At 44.2% G+C, this 15,391-nt stretch overlaps 1 protein-coding gene across 11 annotated transcripts in view; it reads left to right on the forward strand.

Annotated features, from left to right (window-relative positions):
* anks1b (ankyrin repeat and sterile alpha motif domain containing 1B) overlaps nucleotides 1-15,391 on the forward strand; it is a 965,528-nt gene that overhangs the window by 289,084 nt on the left and 661,053 nt on the right. For all 11 annotated transcript variants that reach the window (XM_070897439.1, XM_070897440.1, XM_070897444.1 and 8 more), the window contains one exon: nucleotides 10,087-10,167. In XM_070897439.1, the coding sequence (XP_070753540.1) occupies nucleotides 10,087-10,167 (81 nt within the window). The remainder of the gene's footprint in view (nucleotides 1-10,086; nucleotides 10,168-15,391) is intronic.

Genomic DNA, 15,391 nt, shown 5'->3' on the forward strand with positions numbered 1-15,391 from the left:
TTTTGTAACTGTGTTTCGGGCAACAGGTGTATTTGGACAATTTTTTGAAAATGTTTTCTACCTCTTGCTGGATCTTTGGCTGAGGGTACGATCAGGAACCTCGCTTGCAATCCCACTCTGGCCTTGGAATGGCCTGCTGCCTTATGGCCAAGTGGCTCGTCTCTTCTTGGTGTTCCTCTCCTCCCCACCTCTTTCCCCCCCCCCCAAGCTTCCCACTCACCACCCACCTACCCGCCATGTCTCAGCCAAGACCAGAGACTTGGCATGTAAGGAATGTGCCTGACTATTCAATGTGCAGTGCATTGGAGCACAAGTGACAAACTTTGGCATTCTGTATTGTGAGATTTAATTAAATTCCAATCAGATATATTCTATACTGAGAGTTTTAATTAAATTATGATCAGATACTGCACCTTTAAATTTTGAGGTCCATTTTGCTATTAGTCTTTTAATATGACATGGAATATCATTATGGAAATGTTGTCTTATTACTATATATAGCAGCACTGGGGTAAAACACCCTCTAAACTTAATGCAGTATACTGTAAATTGCGAATTCTCGTGCAACGCCATTTTTTTACCGTCTGGTGCATTTTGTTGCCAATTTTACCCCTTTAAAAAAAATCACCCAAAAAATACTGCTATCGTCAAAAGACCAATTTCTAGCCCTAGATGTTCGATATTTTACTGCACTGTTCATTATGCTTGCCTGAAGTGAAAAACAAGCTTAGTGTAATGATGATCAACACAGCTAATGGGGTAAGCTAGTTAAACTGCAAAACCAGTGAATCCCTTGTATTTTAGTCTAAAGCTACAGAATTTATAGATTGATGGACAATATGAAATGAATAGATTCACACATTGGTGTTGGAATGAATTGTAGCTGAATTTGTTAAAATGCTTCACCTTCATTTACACTGCTCTGTTAGTCTGTCACATTTATTGTGTTTGACAATTGAAGAATAACAGTTGCCTGAGAATGTATAACTCGAATTCAGATAACATCCTGTATGAGAACAAAGCTTAAATGGTTGTGCATACTGCCTGAACTCTGGAAGTGTTCAAGTCTTGTTGCACATTCTCTGCCATCTGTTTTTTTTTGTATCATCAATTGCAACTCTTCAGGGAGTTTTAAAAGTGCAGTGAATTTACCTATGTTACCATGATAGATAAATTCACTACCAGGCTGTTACTGATTTATCTTGGCAAAATTGTTATCATTTACAGATAGAAACATAGAAAAATAGGTGCAGGAGTAGGCCATTCGGCCCTTCGAGCCTGCACCGCCATTCAATAAGATCATGGCTGATCATTCCTTCAGTACCCCTTTCCTGCTTTCTCTCCATACCCCTTGATCCCTTTAGCCATAAGGGCCATATCTAACTCCCTCTTGAATATATCCAGTGAACTGGCATCAACAACTCTCTGCGGCAGGGAATTCCACAGGTTAACAACTCTCTGAGTGAAGAAGTTTCTCCTCATCTCAGTCCGAAATGGCCTACGCCTTATCCGAAGACTATGTCCCTGGTTCTGGACTTCCTCAACATCGGGAACATTCTTCCCGCATCAAACCTGTCCAGTCCCGTCAGAATCTTGTATGTTTCTATGAGATCCCCTCTCATCCTTCTAAACTCCAATGTATAAAGGCTCAGTTGATCCAGTCTCTCCTCATATGTCAGTCCAGCCATCCCGGGAATCAGTCTGGTGAACCTTCGCTGCACTCCCTCAATAGCAAGAACATCCTTCCTCAGACTAGGAGACCAAAACTGAACACAATATTCCAGGTGAGGCCTCACAAAGGCCCTGTACAACTGCAGTAAGACCTCCCTGCTTCTATATTCAAATTCCCTAGCTATGAAGGCCGACATACCCTTTGCCTTCTTCACCGCCTGCTATACCTGCGTGCCCACATTCAGTGATTGATGAACCATGACACCCAGGTCTCGTTGCACCTCTCCTTTTCCTAGTCTGCCGCCATTCAGATAATATTCTGCCTTCGTGTTTTTGCCCTCAAAATTGATAACCTCACATTTATCCACAGTATACTATATCTGCCATGCATTTGCCCACTCACCTAACCTGTCCAAGTCACCCTGCAACCTCTTAGCATCCTCCTCATAGCTCACACCGGCACCCAGTTCAGTATCATCTGCAAACTTGGCGATATTACATTCTATTCCTTCATCTAAATCGTTAATGTATATTGTAAAGAGCTGGGGTCCCAGCACTGAACCCTGCGGCACCCCACGAGTCACTGCCTGCCATTCTGAAAAGGACCCATTTATCCCGACTCTCTGCTTCCTGTCTGCCAACCAGTTCCCTTTTCCCGTCAGTATATTACCCCCTATACCATGTGCTTTGACTTTGCACAAGAATCTCTTGTGCGGTACCTTGTCAAAAACCTTCTGAAAGTCCAAATACACCACATCCACTGGTTCTCCCTTGTCCACTCTGCTCGTTATATCGTCAAAAAATTCCAGAAGATTCATCAAGCATGATTTCCCCTTCATAAATCCATGCTGACTTGACCCAATCTGGTCAACGCTTTCCAAATGCCCTGCTATTTCGTCCTTCATGATCGATTCCAGCACCTTCCCCACCACCGATGTTAAGCTAACCGGTCTATAATTACCTGTTTTCTCTCCCTCCTTTTTTAAAAAGTGGTGTTACATTAGCTACCCTCCAGTCCATGGGAACTAATCCAGAGTCGATAGACTGTTGGAAAATGATCACCAATGCATCCACTATTTCTAGGGCCACTTCCTTAAGTACTCTGGGATGTAGACTATCAGGCCCCGGGGATTTATCGGCCTTCAATCCCATCAATTTCCCTAACACAATTTCCCGCCTAATAAGGATATCCTTCAGTTCCTCCTTCTCACTAGACCCACTGTCCCTTAGTACCTTCGGATGGTTAATGTTCTAATATTGAGGAGAACCATCCTGCATTTGGGATTTGCCTGAAAACGTTGCTGATTATCAGCTGTTAAATGTCTTGAAAGTGTAGTAGTAAATTTGGCCGGGAGTTGCTCCGTTTTTTTTTGAGCAACTTGATTTTTTTGGAGTATCTTAAAAATCGCAATTCTGCACATTTAATTTGCGCCAGTGTAAGTGAGTTTGTTAGGATTTTTTTTTGTTTCGTTTCTTTTTCAAAAGGGGGCGTTACCAGCCACCTACCCCTATTTTGGCTATTTAAGCCAGTTTGGACAGCTTAATAGTTGCTCCAAACTAACTTAGGCCAGCGTATGTGGCCACTTGTGGCCCGCACAGAAAACCCTTGCGGAGAGTTAAGAAATCAGCGCAGGTAAGTACATTCTAAAGCACCAAGCACTAAACAAAGCCCAAAAATAAGCATTCAATAACAAATAAAAAATACAAGGAAGCTGAGAGGACCTGCACGTAGCACCAAGAATACAAAGCATTAAACAAAGCACAAAAAGTAATAAGCAATTAATTAACAAATTAAAAATAGAAGGAACCCTGCACCTAAAGCACCAAGAACAAAGTAATAAGCAATCAATCAATCAATAACAAAGAAAAAATAGAAGTCCTACCTTTATGTGAAGGGAAGGCCGCCGATGAGGGAGCCAGGGATAGGGGCAGCGCGCTTTGGGCCCCTCCCACATAGCCTACAGAGCACACTCACAGATTCTGGGGGCGAGGAGCTACTGCGCATGCGCGCACACTCTAGCGCGCATGTGCAGAGGTCCTGGCATTGTTTTCAGCGCCGGGACCTGGCTCCGCCCCCGAATCCAGTTGCCACACTGCGCCACCATCGAGGAGCAACTGGGGAGCAGCCAAACTCAGCCTGAAGATTTTTGTCGCCCTTTTTGTTCCAGAAAAGCGGCGCACCTCTGGTGAATGCACCAGAAATCTGTAATCTGTACTGGAAACATTTGGGCCCATAGTGTTGTGATATTGGCGAAACATACAGGTGATTTCCCTTTCTCCGCAGTAAATGATATTCAGACGGACCACATAAAGGGTAAACTAACTAAGAGGTAAACCTTGGGGAGAAAAGTGAAGTGGTGCTGCATCGCATAACTGGGCAGTGGTTTGGAGGTTTCCCACGGAGATAGCAATGTAGAGTTGTATATCCTAGCTGCTGACAAAATGTAATTCATATTTCTACACATAAATTTGACTAATAGCTCATTTAACGCTTGCTTTTGAACATCAGGAGTAGAAAGGTGAATCATTTTTTCTGGCTGGTCATGATGGAGTACATTCATAATGTATTATTTCTGAACTATTTTTTGTTATATTAATTTTAATAGAGAGCTGTTCTGGGTGACTTAATGACTATTGTCACATGATCTATCTCTCAGACATCTTGAAAACCGCCTGAGGGGGATTGAGTATTAAATTCATGTATGTTGTCAGTTCCAGTGGAGCTTCGTTTACTATTTATTATGGCAATTATGGCGAAGAAGTGGAATTGGATTTCTAGTTCTGTAACTCTCTCTCTCGCACACTCAGTCACATACACTAAATGTAAGTATACAAAAGTAATAAATACTTGTTGAAAATCACCATTGGCAAATCAAACCAAAATTTCACCCTGCCCTACTCCTTTCCCCCCCCTGCCCCCTGCCCAATTTTCTCCCATTGGCCCATGTTGGAGTTCATGCTGACCTCCAGTTCTCTGCTCGATAAAGGGCACCATAGCCACGTCTGCTCATTCCTTCACATAATGTCTACACACGCACACTCTTTCCAGCATGCACCAACAGTTAATGATTAGTGGCCAATTGTGTCACTCGCCCTGACTCAGATCATCTAGCCCAACATAAACAGAGGGCTAAACCTGGGAACATTCTGGTCTATTCGGCTCAATGTCACATTAAGTGGTGCACATTTATCTACTTATCCATCTGGGAAACCCTCCGATTTCACCCTTATGTATCAGTTGATTTTGTCAGCAGTCAGCAGTCAGTTTAGTAAAGCATTAAAGACATTTCATTTTTAGAAACTATTTTTCAGATAACTGCTGAACAGATTTTAGAGAAGATTAGTGAAGTTAATTTAGTTATCCTGTTACTTGTAATCATTTTAGAATGAAGGTATTAAAAAATTGTCGAAGATTGCTGACAAATCTTGCAATTCAGCAGTCATCATTTGATTGTAGAAAATGATGTCACAGGAATACGATCACACTATGGTCCAGTGCGACCGTTTCCAGGCAGTGAAACTCGAGGTGCAGGTGTATTGAAATGTACATATACATTAACAAATGATAAAAATATTAACACAATACAGACAAAGGGCTCAAAATTCATCAACATACCGCCTGCTTACCACCGAAAAATACAATTTTCGTCAAAAAACAGGTACCTACCGCCAATATGCCGCTCGGCGGAAGATTCACGATTGACATACCACTGGGCAGAATGCACACCGTCCGCCACATAGAACCGCCCACATAACGCCCAAAAAGTGCAAGTTTCATCACATACCGCCAGAGCTGCATACCGTCCTGGAGAAGATGCTTTTTACTCGATCTTAAGTCGCCAGTCATGGGCGGTTCCGCCATTTTGAAATCGGGAACACTCCGCAAAAGCAGCACCTCAGTATTTAGAAGTGAACAGTTTCTTTACAGTGGAAGTTACAGTGGGAAAGGTATTTATGTTGGTACTCAAATATATTTGGAGTACATTATAAGATGGAAGGCATTTGAGTTTATTTTTTTAATTGAAAAACCATTTAAAAAGAATGGGGCCTGTACTATCTCCGCCTGTATTGCTGACTACTTGTCTAATGCAGGATCCAGATGGGAGACGGTTTATCGAGCAGAATTATCAGGGTAATGGAGGAGGTCGCAGACTGATGAGGAGGAGGAGGAGACCTTAGCCCCCAAAGGATTTTCAGGGAGAAGCTCTCATACTTGGACATGACTGATCAACAGTGTGTTCGAAGGCTGCACTTCCAAAAAGAGGTGATCAATGAGATTTGCCAGCTCATTACGGCAGACCTGCAGCCCAGTACCACCAACATTACTGCACTCTCTGTCGAGATGAAGGTGACTGCGGCACTTTCCTTTTATGCATGCGGCTCTTTTCAGGCATCAGCTGGGGACATATACTGCATTTCTCAGCATGCTGCTCATCGCTGCATTCGACAGGTAACCGAAGCACTCTATACACGCCGGATGGAATTTATAAACATTCCAATGATCAGGAAGGCACAGAGTGAGAGGGCTTTGGGTTTTGCACGCATTGCCGGCTTCCCCAAGGTGCAGGGTGCTGTTGACTGTACCCATACTGCCCTGCGAGCACCATTACAGGAGGCGGAGGTGTATCGAAACTATAAGGGATCCCACTCCCTCAACACGCAACTCGTCTGCAACCATATGCAGCGCATCATGGCAGTGAATGCCTACTTTCCAGGGACATCCATGATACGCAATCTTGCACGAGAGCACTGTGTCCGACCTGTTGAAGTCTGAGCCACAAGGTAAATGTTGGATGCTGGGGGACAAAGGGTAAGACCTCGCCACCTGGCTCTTGACCCCCCCGAGGAACCCTCAGACTGAAACCGATATAATAAGAGCCATATTATCAAAGACAATTGGAGTGCTGAGGCAGCGCTTTCGATGCTTGGACCACTCGTGAGGCAGGCTGCAATACCACCCTGAGCAGGTTGCTCAGTTCACAGTGGTGTGCTGCATTTTGCATAATTAGCCATCATGCGGGGACAGAAATTGCCACAGGGGACTGTGGGACCACCTGAGGAGAGAGTGCAGGAGATGGAGGAGGATGAAGAGGAAGATGAGGGGGAGGAGGATAAGGAGAAACTTTGCGATGAACCCATGGCACCACCACTCCCCTGCCCCTCTTCCCCCCCCCCCCCCCCCCCCCCAACACCAAGCGGAGGACTTGCGGAGCGTATACCATTGCAAAATTGTTACATCAGCAGCTCATAAATGAACGCTTTGCTTGAATGTGGAGAGCTGCGTTTCACCTTTTCTTGCACAGTGTGTGGACTCTGATGACTGTTACCCCTAAAAGTTTGACACTGGACAAGAGTGCTTAAATTTAATTGAAATGTTTATGTAAAAAATGTAACAATATAGAACAATTGTAAAACTTATAACTTTGAAAAACTAACAACTTTAACAACTTTAAATAAACTTTTAGAAATCAAACTTCAACTATTTACAATTAACAATGAACAATTGACTACACAACAAAGCACCCTTTACTGTCCTCGACTGCGTACTCCCTCACCCTTTGTACTCACCCCCGCACGCCCCGCTCCTCCCCCCTTTCTACTCCCGCCCTTCCCTTTCCCACTGCCCCTGAGCCCGGACCTCCCTGTGGTGGTATCAAACTGGTGTGCAGCAGTGCACCCCGAGTGCTGTTGCTGTTGTTGGGGGTCAAACATTGCAGGCGCAACGAATGAGGTCTCAGGCGAAGCTTGTGATCCGGAAGGCACGGCTTCAGAGCTGGAAGTTTCTGGCAGCTCCCCACACTTGGGTGCTGTCCACTCAACTACTATGGCATGGGGGGGGGGGGGGGGGTCCACGTCATATCCTGATCCTGTCGATTGCCGCATGGCATATACAGAGTCGGCAGTTCGCTCCATCACGGTGATCAGACGCGACATAGCCTCCGACTGTCGTTCTGATAGCGTTGCGATGTTTTCGGCTGTTGTCGCCATGGCCTTGAGCAGCTCTCGACCTATGTCAACGCTGGCCTGTGACAGAAGCACCATGTCCTGATACGCACCGATCTGTCTTGCAGCAGTGGACCTTTGTTGCGGCAAAGGCACTGCAATGCTGGGGGTGCCTTGGTGCACATCACTCGGTCCCGCAGAATCAGAGGAAGCCTGGAGGAATCCCTAAATACAGAGTCGGTGGTGGAGGATGTTCCAGTGGGCCCAGATGTAATTGTTGTCTCCACCCCCACCTCCACTGGCTCCAGGATGAGCTGCTCTTCCTCTTCCTCATCTCTGGCAGGGGTGAATTCGGGAGAGAGCTGGGTGATGCCAGAGGTTGGAGGCAGTGGGTCTGTCATCGGTCTCTCTGCGGAGGTCTGGTCTGAATCCTCTAAGTCTGGAAGTACAAAACAACATTTAAGTGCTTGGCACCAGGAGAGGGGTCAGGGCTACATGAGTACATAGTACAGTGGCATCGCGCAGTCTTACTTAAATGTCCACCACTGCTACAGTACTGCATTACATATTGCAGACAGACAATACATATATACATTGTGTTACATGCCCCAACATTGCAGTACATCACATGAGCCCAACATTACAGTGCAATAAACTTGCATTACATTACATGAGGCCAACATTACAGTTACTGTTACATTACATGACATAACACGACCACAACACAAACCGGGGATTGTATTGAACTGACCATCTTGTGTGGGTGGGTCAGCTCCAACGCCAGTGGTGGCACGGTTGCTATCACCGGCCAGCAACTGGGCACGGATCTCAATTTCCGTTAAGGCTTCTTGCGTTGGGGATCCTCCCGTCATACGCCGCTGATGAGCTGCAGATGTCGTCTTCTGCAGAAATGAAAGTAAAAATCTTCAATCCATTTAACATCACACACGCATGCACACACACGCTGAAGCACAAATACATTGCCGTAACTTGGCATAAATAACATCATCGTCTGACACTGAACCTACATTTACATGGTACATGGGGGGTTCATAAATAAAATCATTATTTACTCTTGCTGCCCTCACCAGGTCGTTCCACCTCTTACGACACCTTTTTCCAATGCATACCACTGTATTTGTGGACAAGACAGCCTCCCCGATCTCGTCCCATATTTTGTTGTACTCCTTTGTGGGGGGGGGGGGGCTTTCCACTACCACCCTTGGTGAAGTCGGAGTATCTCTCCGTGATGTTCGGCAGCGGGGCAGGTAGCACCGTGTCATCAAAGGCGGATGCCTTCAACCTCCCGTCCTTCTCGATATTCCGGTGCTTAGACTTTTTAAGCATTTCCATTGAGTATTTATTATATGATTTGTTATTTATTAATATGTATTATTATTGATATTTTATTATTATTTGTTAATATTATTTGACTATGGAATTTCTGATGAAAACAACCAGCCCTCAAATACTTTCCTGCTCCTTCTCGCTCTGTCTCCCTCCACTCCAACTCGCTGCACATGTGCAGGTGATCCCTGACCCCCGAAATCGCGGGGCAAAAGGAACGGTAAAAAAACCGGCAAAAATAAAATTTCACGCATACTGTCCACTGAGAAGAAAGTCGATCCTGATCGACTATAATGCTGAATACCGCCCGCTGCACATCGCTCGCATACCGCCGAAAAAACATGATGAAACTAGTGGACTTCGGTCTCAGCGGTATTCTGGTGGTTCTAAACTACGCATCGCTGGAATACGCTGAGAAGTGGGCAGACCTTAAATCTTGATGAATTTTGAGCCCCATTATCATCATACTCAACATCAGTACTGACTTAATAGTATTAGTGGAAAAATAAAATAATTTTTTGCATTTTTGAATATTACACAAGAAAAGTAGATATGAGTTTCAAGAAACATTTCACACTGGAATGGGACATTTGGCAGAATGGAAAACCTCCACCTAAATGTCATTTGAATTATGGAGTTTCGTTGTGGGAGCTGATGTCCTCGGAATATGATCACACTATGGTCTAGTGCAACTGTACAGATAAAATTGTGTTGAGTTTGTTCACTCAGCACTGCTTTGTACAAGCCCAATATTATAGATCTAGCGTGTATTATCTTTATACTTTGTTGTCATGTATTATACCACCCACACTCAAAATACTGAATGCAGATCAAAACATGTGGAAAAAAACCTGATATTTGGAATTATCTTCAACATAAAACATTCACTTACGGATAATTGGATCTAGTTTTAGCAATTTATAATTGCTGCGCTTTCTGGTAACCTTCTATAATTTGATGTGCTGGCAATTAATAGCACTTCAGTTTGATTTAGAAGTCCTTTAAGACTAAACTATGAGGTCGGGGGTAGTACGTACTGTATTGTGTATGGTTCTGAAGTTAATAAATGATTCTGACCTTATTTTCGTTGGAAAGTTCAGCTTTTATTTTTGTATTTCCTTTCAGCATTTGGAGGGGACCCAACGTAAACTGTACAGATACTTCTGGTTACACGGCCTTACATCATGCTGCGTTGAATGGACACAAGTAAGTGTTGGGAAATGCACTTTTTATAATTACAACTAAAGTACATAACTGAGCATAAGTTAATCTTTAATTTCTTGTGATTTTTCCTATCTTTAAAAAGAAAAGTTGGCTCCTTACACACAGGTTATTGTTGGAAAAGACTCCTATTGGATCATCTAAAACACAGCTAGCACTACAGATAATGTTTGCCTATCCTTGGCCAGCTAGCCAGGTTGCATATTTGAGTAATAAACCCAACTTTTATGAAATGCTCAAGTGCGCACGTCAACTAGGACAGGAAATCAGTTCAAAAACCTTCAAGTTAAGAGTGCACTTTTTTAAAAAGGCAAAAATTGTGTTGAGACCAAAGGTGAAGATAGTGAAAGAAAGCAGGGATATATTCAAAATTAAAATAATCGTACCTGATTGGTGTTTGTAAACAATGATGCCAAACTCAGTGAAGCTAGTAGGTTCTGTAAGGAATCCCCTGGCAAGTCTCATTGGAACAAATCCAAATTTACCTAAAATTAATGATGCTATACTCTGAGAAGAGGTTTTTAAATTGTCAGTAATATTAAAATGATTAATCTTGTTTAAAGCTCATCACTGTGAGTCATGAACAAAAGGGAAGTATTTATCTACAAGTTCTTGGCCTCTATTTTCCACTGGCTGGATTTTTGGCGCCCGCACATGTTAATAGAAATGTAGAAAATAGGTGCAGGAGTAGGCCATTTGGCCCTTCAAGCCTGCACCGCCATTCGATAAGATCATGGCTGATCATTCCCTCAGTACCCCTTTCCCGCTTTCTCTCCATACCCCTTGATCCCCTTAGCCGTAAGGGCCATTGAATATATCCAATGAACTGGCATCAACAACTCTCTGCGGCAGGGAAGTCCACAGGTTAACAACTCTCTGAGTGAAGAAGTTTCTCCTCATCAGTTCTAAATGGCCTATCCCTCATCCTAAGACTGTGTCTCCTGGTTCTGGACTTCCCCAACATCGGGAACAATATATAAGATCTAACCTGTCCCGTCCCGTCAGAATCTTGTATGTTTCTATGAGATCCCCTCTCATCCTTCTAAACTCCAATGTATCAAGGCTCAGTTGATCCAGTCTCTCCTCATATGTCAGTCCAGCCATCCCGGGAATCAGTCTGATGAACCTTCGCTGCACTCCCTCAATAGCAAGAACGTCCTTCCTCAGATTAGGAGACCAAAACTGAACACAATATTCCAGGTGAGGCCTCACCAAGGCCCTGTACAACTGTAGTAAGATCTCCCTGCTCCTATACTTAAATCCCCTAGCTATGAAGGCCAACATACCATTTGCCGCCTTTACTGCCTGCTGTACCTGTATGCCAACTTTCAATGACTGGTGAACCATGACACCCAGGTCTCATTGCACCTCCCCTTTTCCTAATCTACCGCCATTCAGATAATATTCTGTCTTCGCGTTTTTGTCCCCAAAGTGGATAACCTCACATTTATCCACATGGTACTGCATCTGCCATGCATTTGCCCACTCACCTAACCTGTCCAAGTCACCCTGCAGCCTCTTAGCGTCCCCCTCACAGCTCACCCCGCCACTCAGTTTAGTGATGTTGTGTATCTGTAAAGCATGCACTCTCATGTTCCGCCACCAGGGAGCTCATCCCCTGAAGTCCCAAAGGATCACAGCATCCCTTGGGAGCACTGTATATAAGCCGGCCCCTAAGGCCTGTTCCTCACTCTGGAGTGTCTTATTAAAGACTGAGGTCACTGTTACTTTAATCTGCCTGTGTGCAGCCTCAACCGTGTTGGGAACACAATAAGTGTCACCTGCAAACTTAGAGATATTACACTCAATTCCTTCATCCAAATCATTGATGTATATTGTAACAAGCTGGGGTCCCAACACTGAGCCTTGCGGCACTCCACTAGTCACTGCCTGCCATTCTGAAAAGGACCCGTTTATCCCGACTCTCTGCTTCCTGTCTGCCAACCAGTTCTCTATTCACGTCAGTATATTACCCCCAGTACCATGTGCTTTGATTTTGCACACCAATCTCTTGTGTGCGACCTTGTCAAAAGCCTTTTGAAAGTCCAAATACACCACATCCACTGGTTCTCCCTTGTCCACTCTACTAGTTACATCCTCAAAAAATTCCAGAAGATTTGTCAACCATGATTTCCCCTTCATAAATCCATGCTGACTTGGACCGATCCTGTCACTGCTTTCCAAATGCGCTGCTATTTCATCCTTAATGATTGATTCCAACATTTTCTCCACCACTGATGTCAGGCTAACCGGTCTACAGTTACCCACTTTCTCTCTCCCTCCCTTTTTTAAAAAGTGGTGTTACATTAGCTACCCTCCAGTCCATAGGAACTGATCCAGAGTCGATAGACTGTTGGAAAATGATCACCAATGCATCCACTATTTCTAGGGCTACTTCCTTAAGTACTCTGGGATGCAGACTATCAGGCCCCGGGGATTTATCGGCCTTCAATCCCATCAATTTCCCTAACATAATTTCCCGACGAATAAGGATATCCTTCAGTTCCTCCTTCTCACTAGACCCCCGGTTCCCTAGTACTTCCGGAAGGTTATTTGTGTCTTCCTTCGTGAAGACAGAACCAAAGTATTTGTTCAATTTGTCTGCCATTTCCTTGTTCCCCATTATAAATTCACCTGAATCTGACTGCAAGGGACCTACATTTGTCTTCACTAATCTTTTTCTCTTCACATATCTATAGAAGCTTTTGCAGTCAGTTTTTATGTTCCCTGCAAGCTTCCTCTCATACTCTAGTTTCCCCCTCTTAATTAAACCCTTTGTCCTCCTCTGCTGAATTCTAAATTTCTCCCAGTCCTCAGGTTTGCTGCATTTTCTGGCCAATTTATATGCCTCTTCCTTGGATTTAACACTATCCTTAATTTCCCTTGTTAGCCCAGGGGGGAAGCCCAGGTTGAGCCACCTTCCCCGTTTTATTTTTACTCCAGATATGTATGATTTTTTGTGTACATTGGTGCCAGAAAAAAAAAATCGGAACTTTTGCCAAAGAAATATTTGAATTTGGCACAGCACTTTCCAAAGCTAGTCTGTGGGGGGGAGGGGGGGGCGGAGCTTCAAGTCTGCGCTCAAAGCTCTGGGTATGCGCGAAAAGCTCGCTCCCCCGAAAGGACTGCTACTGTACCACTGCCGAAAGGGCAACTAAGGACCTCTCTTTTCTCCACCCCCACACCCCCCCTGCTGGACCTGCTGCCACTGCTCCCCTCACCCCTGGCTGGACCCGCTGCCATCGCTTCCCCCCTGGGTTGGACCCGCTGCAATCCCGGGCCGAAGGAACTGCATCCCCCCCCCACCCAGGCTGGACCGGTTGCAATCCCCAGCCGAATGGCCCTCCTGCTCCAGAACTTCAGCTCGCAGGGGGAGGGGGACTGAGCGGGGGACCATTATGCCTGGGATTGCAGTGGGTCCAACGGCGGGGGGAGCAGTCCTTTCAGTCCGGAAATCTCTTGCTCCAAAAGGAGTTCCCTGTGGAAAAAAAATATTTTTTATTGTGTATTCTTATTGCCTCGCTCCTGCCCTCTTGTGCGCCATGCTGATTCCTTAAGTTAACGTATGTTTTTTTTTGGCGGGGCTTTTGGGCAGTGTGCGCTGCGCTGAAAAAAATCATGGACGGCCAAAATCGCTTAAGTCCACAAAAACAACGCCCGATCCCATTTTGACTTGTGTCTACGCCCCATAATTTTAAACTGCCACACATGGTCGCCGCCGGCGTCCAAAAGTTGGAAAGTGAGGATTTCACACCAAAATATGTTTGCTCACCAAAAAATGGTGCACAATCATGCCGAAAATAGGGGCCATAATCCCTACACTAATGTTCTCCTTTAGACATGTCGTATGAAATTTTATGCTGACTTGTTTGAGATGTCTTTGTTTGCTCTCTGAGTGGTTTGACTTGACTTGTACTTACTGAAAAAAAATGGACATGAAACTGTGTAAATAATTGTAGTTTGATCAGCTGAACAGATTTATAGGTGAATAAGAAATGTTTGTGACACTCCAAGGCATATTTCAATTTAATTTAATTACTCCATCTAATATATTTTCACATTTTAATATATTTGTGCTTCATTCATGGGATAAAAGTAGGACTTTGTTTATTGCTTGGAAAATCTGATGGCCCGTGAACTATTGCTTTGTTTTGTGAGACAATGATTCAAGTAAACGCTTAGCAATTGGTAAGTGCTTGCTGGGTCTCAATTAAGAAAAGGTTTCTAAATAAAACTTCAAACAAGTGGAATAAGAATCAGATGTTTTTACTTAAGCTCAACTGTTGCACCCCTGTTCTTTTTATATCTAATTTCCAAATATTTAGCTCAGTTATTGTTTAATTTTGAAGATTAGTGCAATGCATATTTTATATATTAGCCAAACTGGAAGTTAACCTACTTAAGTCAGTGCAATTTTTTAACCATTGACATCCCTTTCCCTAGAATCTGTCTGTGGTCGAACCAGACTGTTCACAACCTTGGGTTCATATTTGATCCTGAAATGAGCTTCCAACCACATATCCGCGCTATAACTAAGACCACCCTTTTCCACCTCCTTAACATTGCCCATCTCTGCATGGCCTCAACTCATCTACTGCTGAAACCAACATCCATGCCTTTGTTACCTCTAAACTGGACTATTCCAACGCACTCCTGGCTGGCCTCCCACATTCTACCCAATGTAAACTTGAGTTTGTCCAAATCTCGGCTGCCTGTGTCCTAACTCGCACCAAGTTCCATTTACCTATCAACCCTGTACTCACTGATCTACATTGGCTCCTGGTTAAGTTAAGCCACGCCTCAATTTTAAAATTCTCATCCATATTTTCAAATCCCTCCATGGCCTTGCCCCGCCCTATCTCTGTAATCTCTTCCAGCCTGCCAAAGCCCTGAGATATCTGCGCTCCTCTAATTCTGGCCTCTTGAAAATCCCTGATTTTAATTGCTCAACCATTGTTGGCCGTGCCTTCTGTTGCCTAGGCCCTAAGCTCTGGAATTCCCTCACTAAACCTCTTCCCCCTCTCTACCTCTCTTTACCTCCTTTTAAGACGCTCCTTAAAACCTGCCTCTTTGACCAAGTTTTTGGTCATCTGCCCTAATTTTTCCTTATGTGGCACGGTGTCAAACTTTGTGTTATGACACTCCTATGAAGCGCTATGGGACGTTTTATTACGTTAAAGGCGCAATATAAATAAAAGTTGTCTGTGTT

The sequence above is a fragment of the Pristiophorus japonicus genome, chromosome 13 (genome assembly GCF_044704955.1).
Source record: "Pristiophorus japonicus isolate sPriJap1 chromosome 13, sPriJap1.hap1, whole genome shotgun sequence".
Lineage (NCBI taxonomy): Eukaryota > Metazoa > Chordata > Chondrichthyes > Pristiophoridae > Pristiophorus > Pristiophorus japonicus.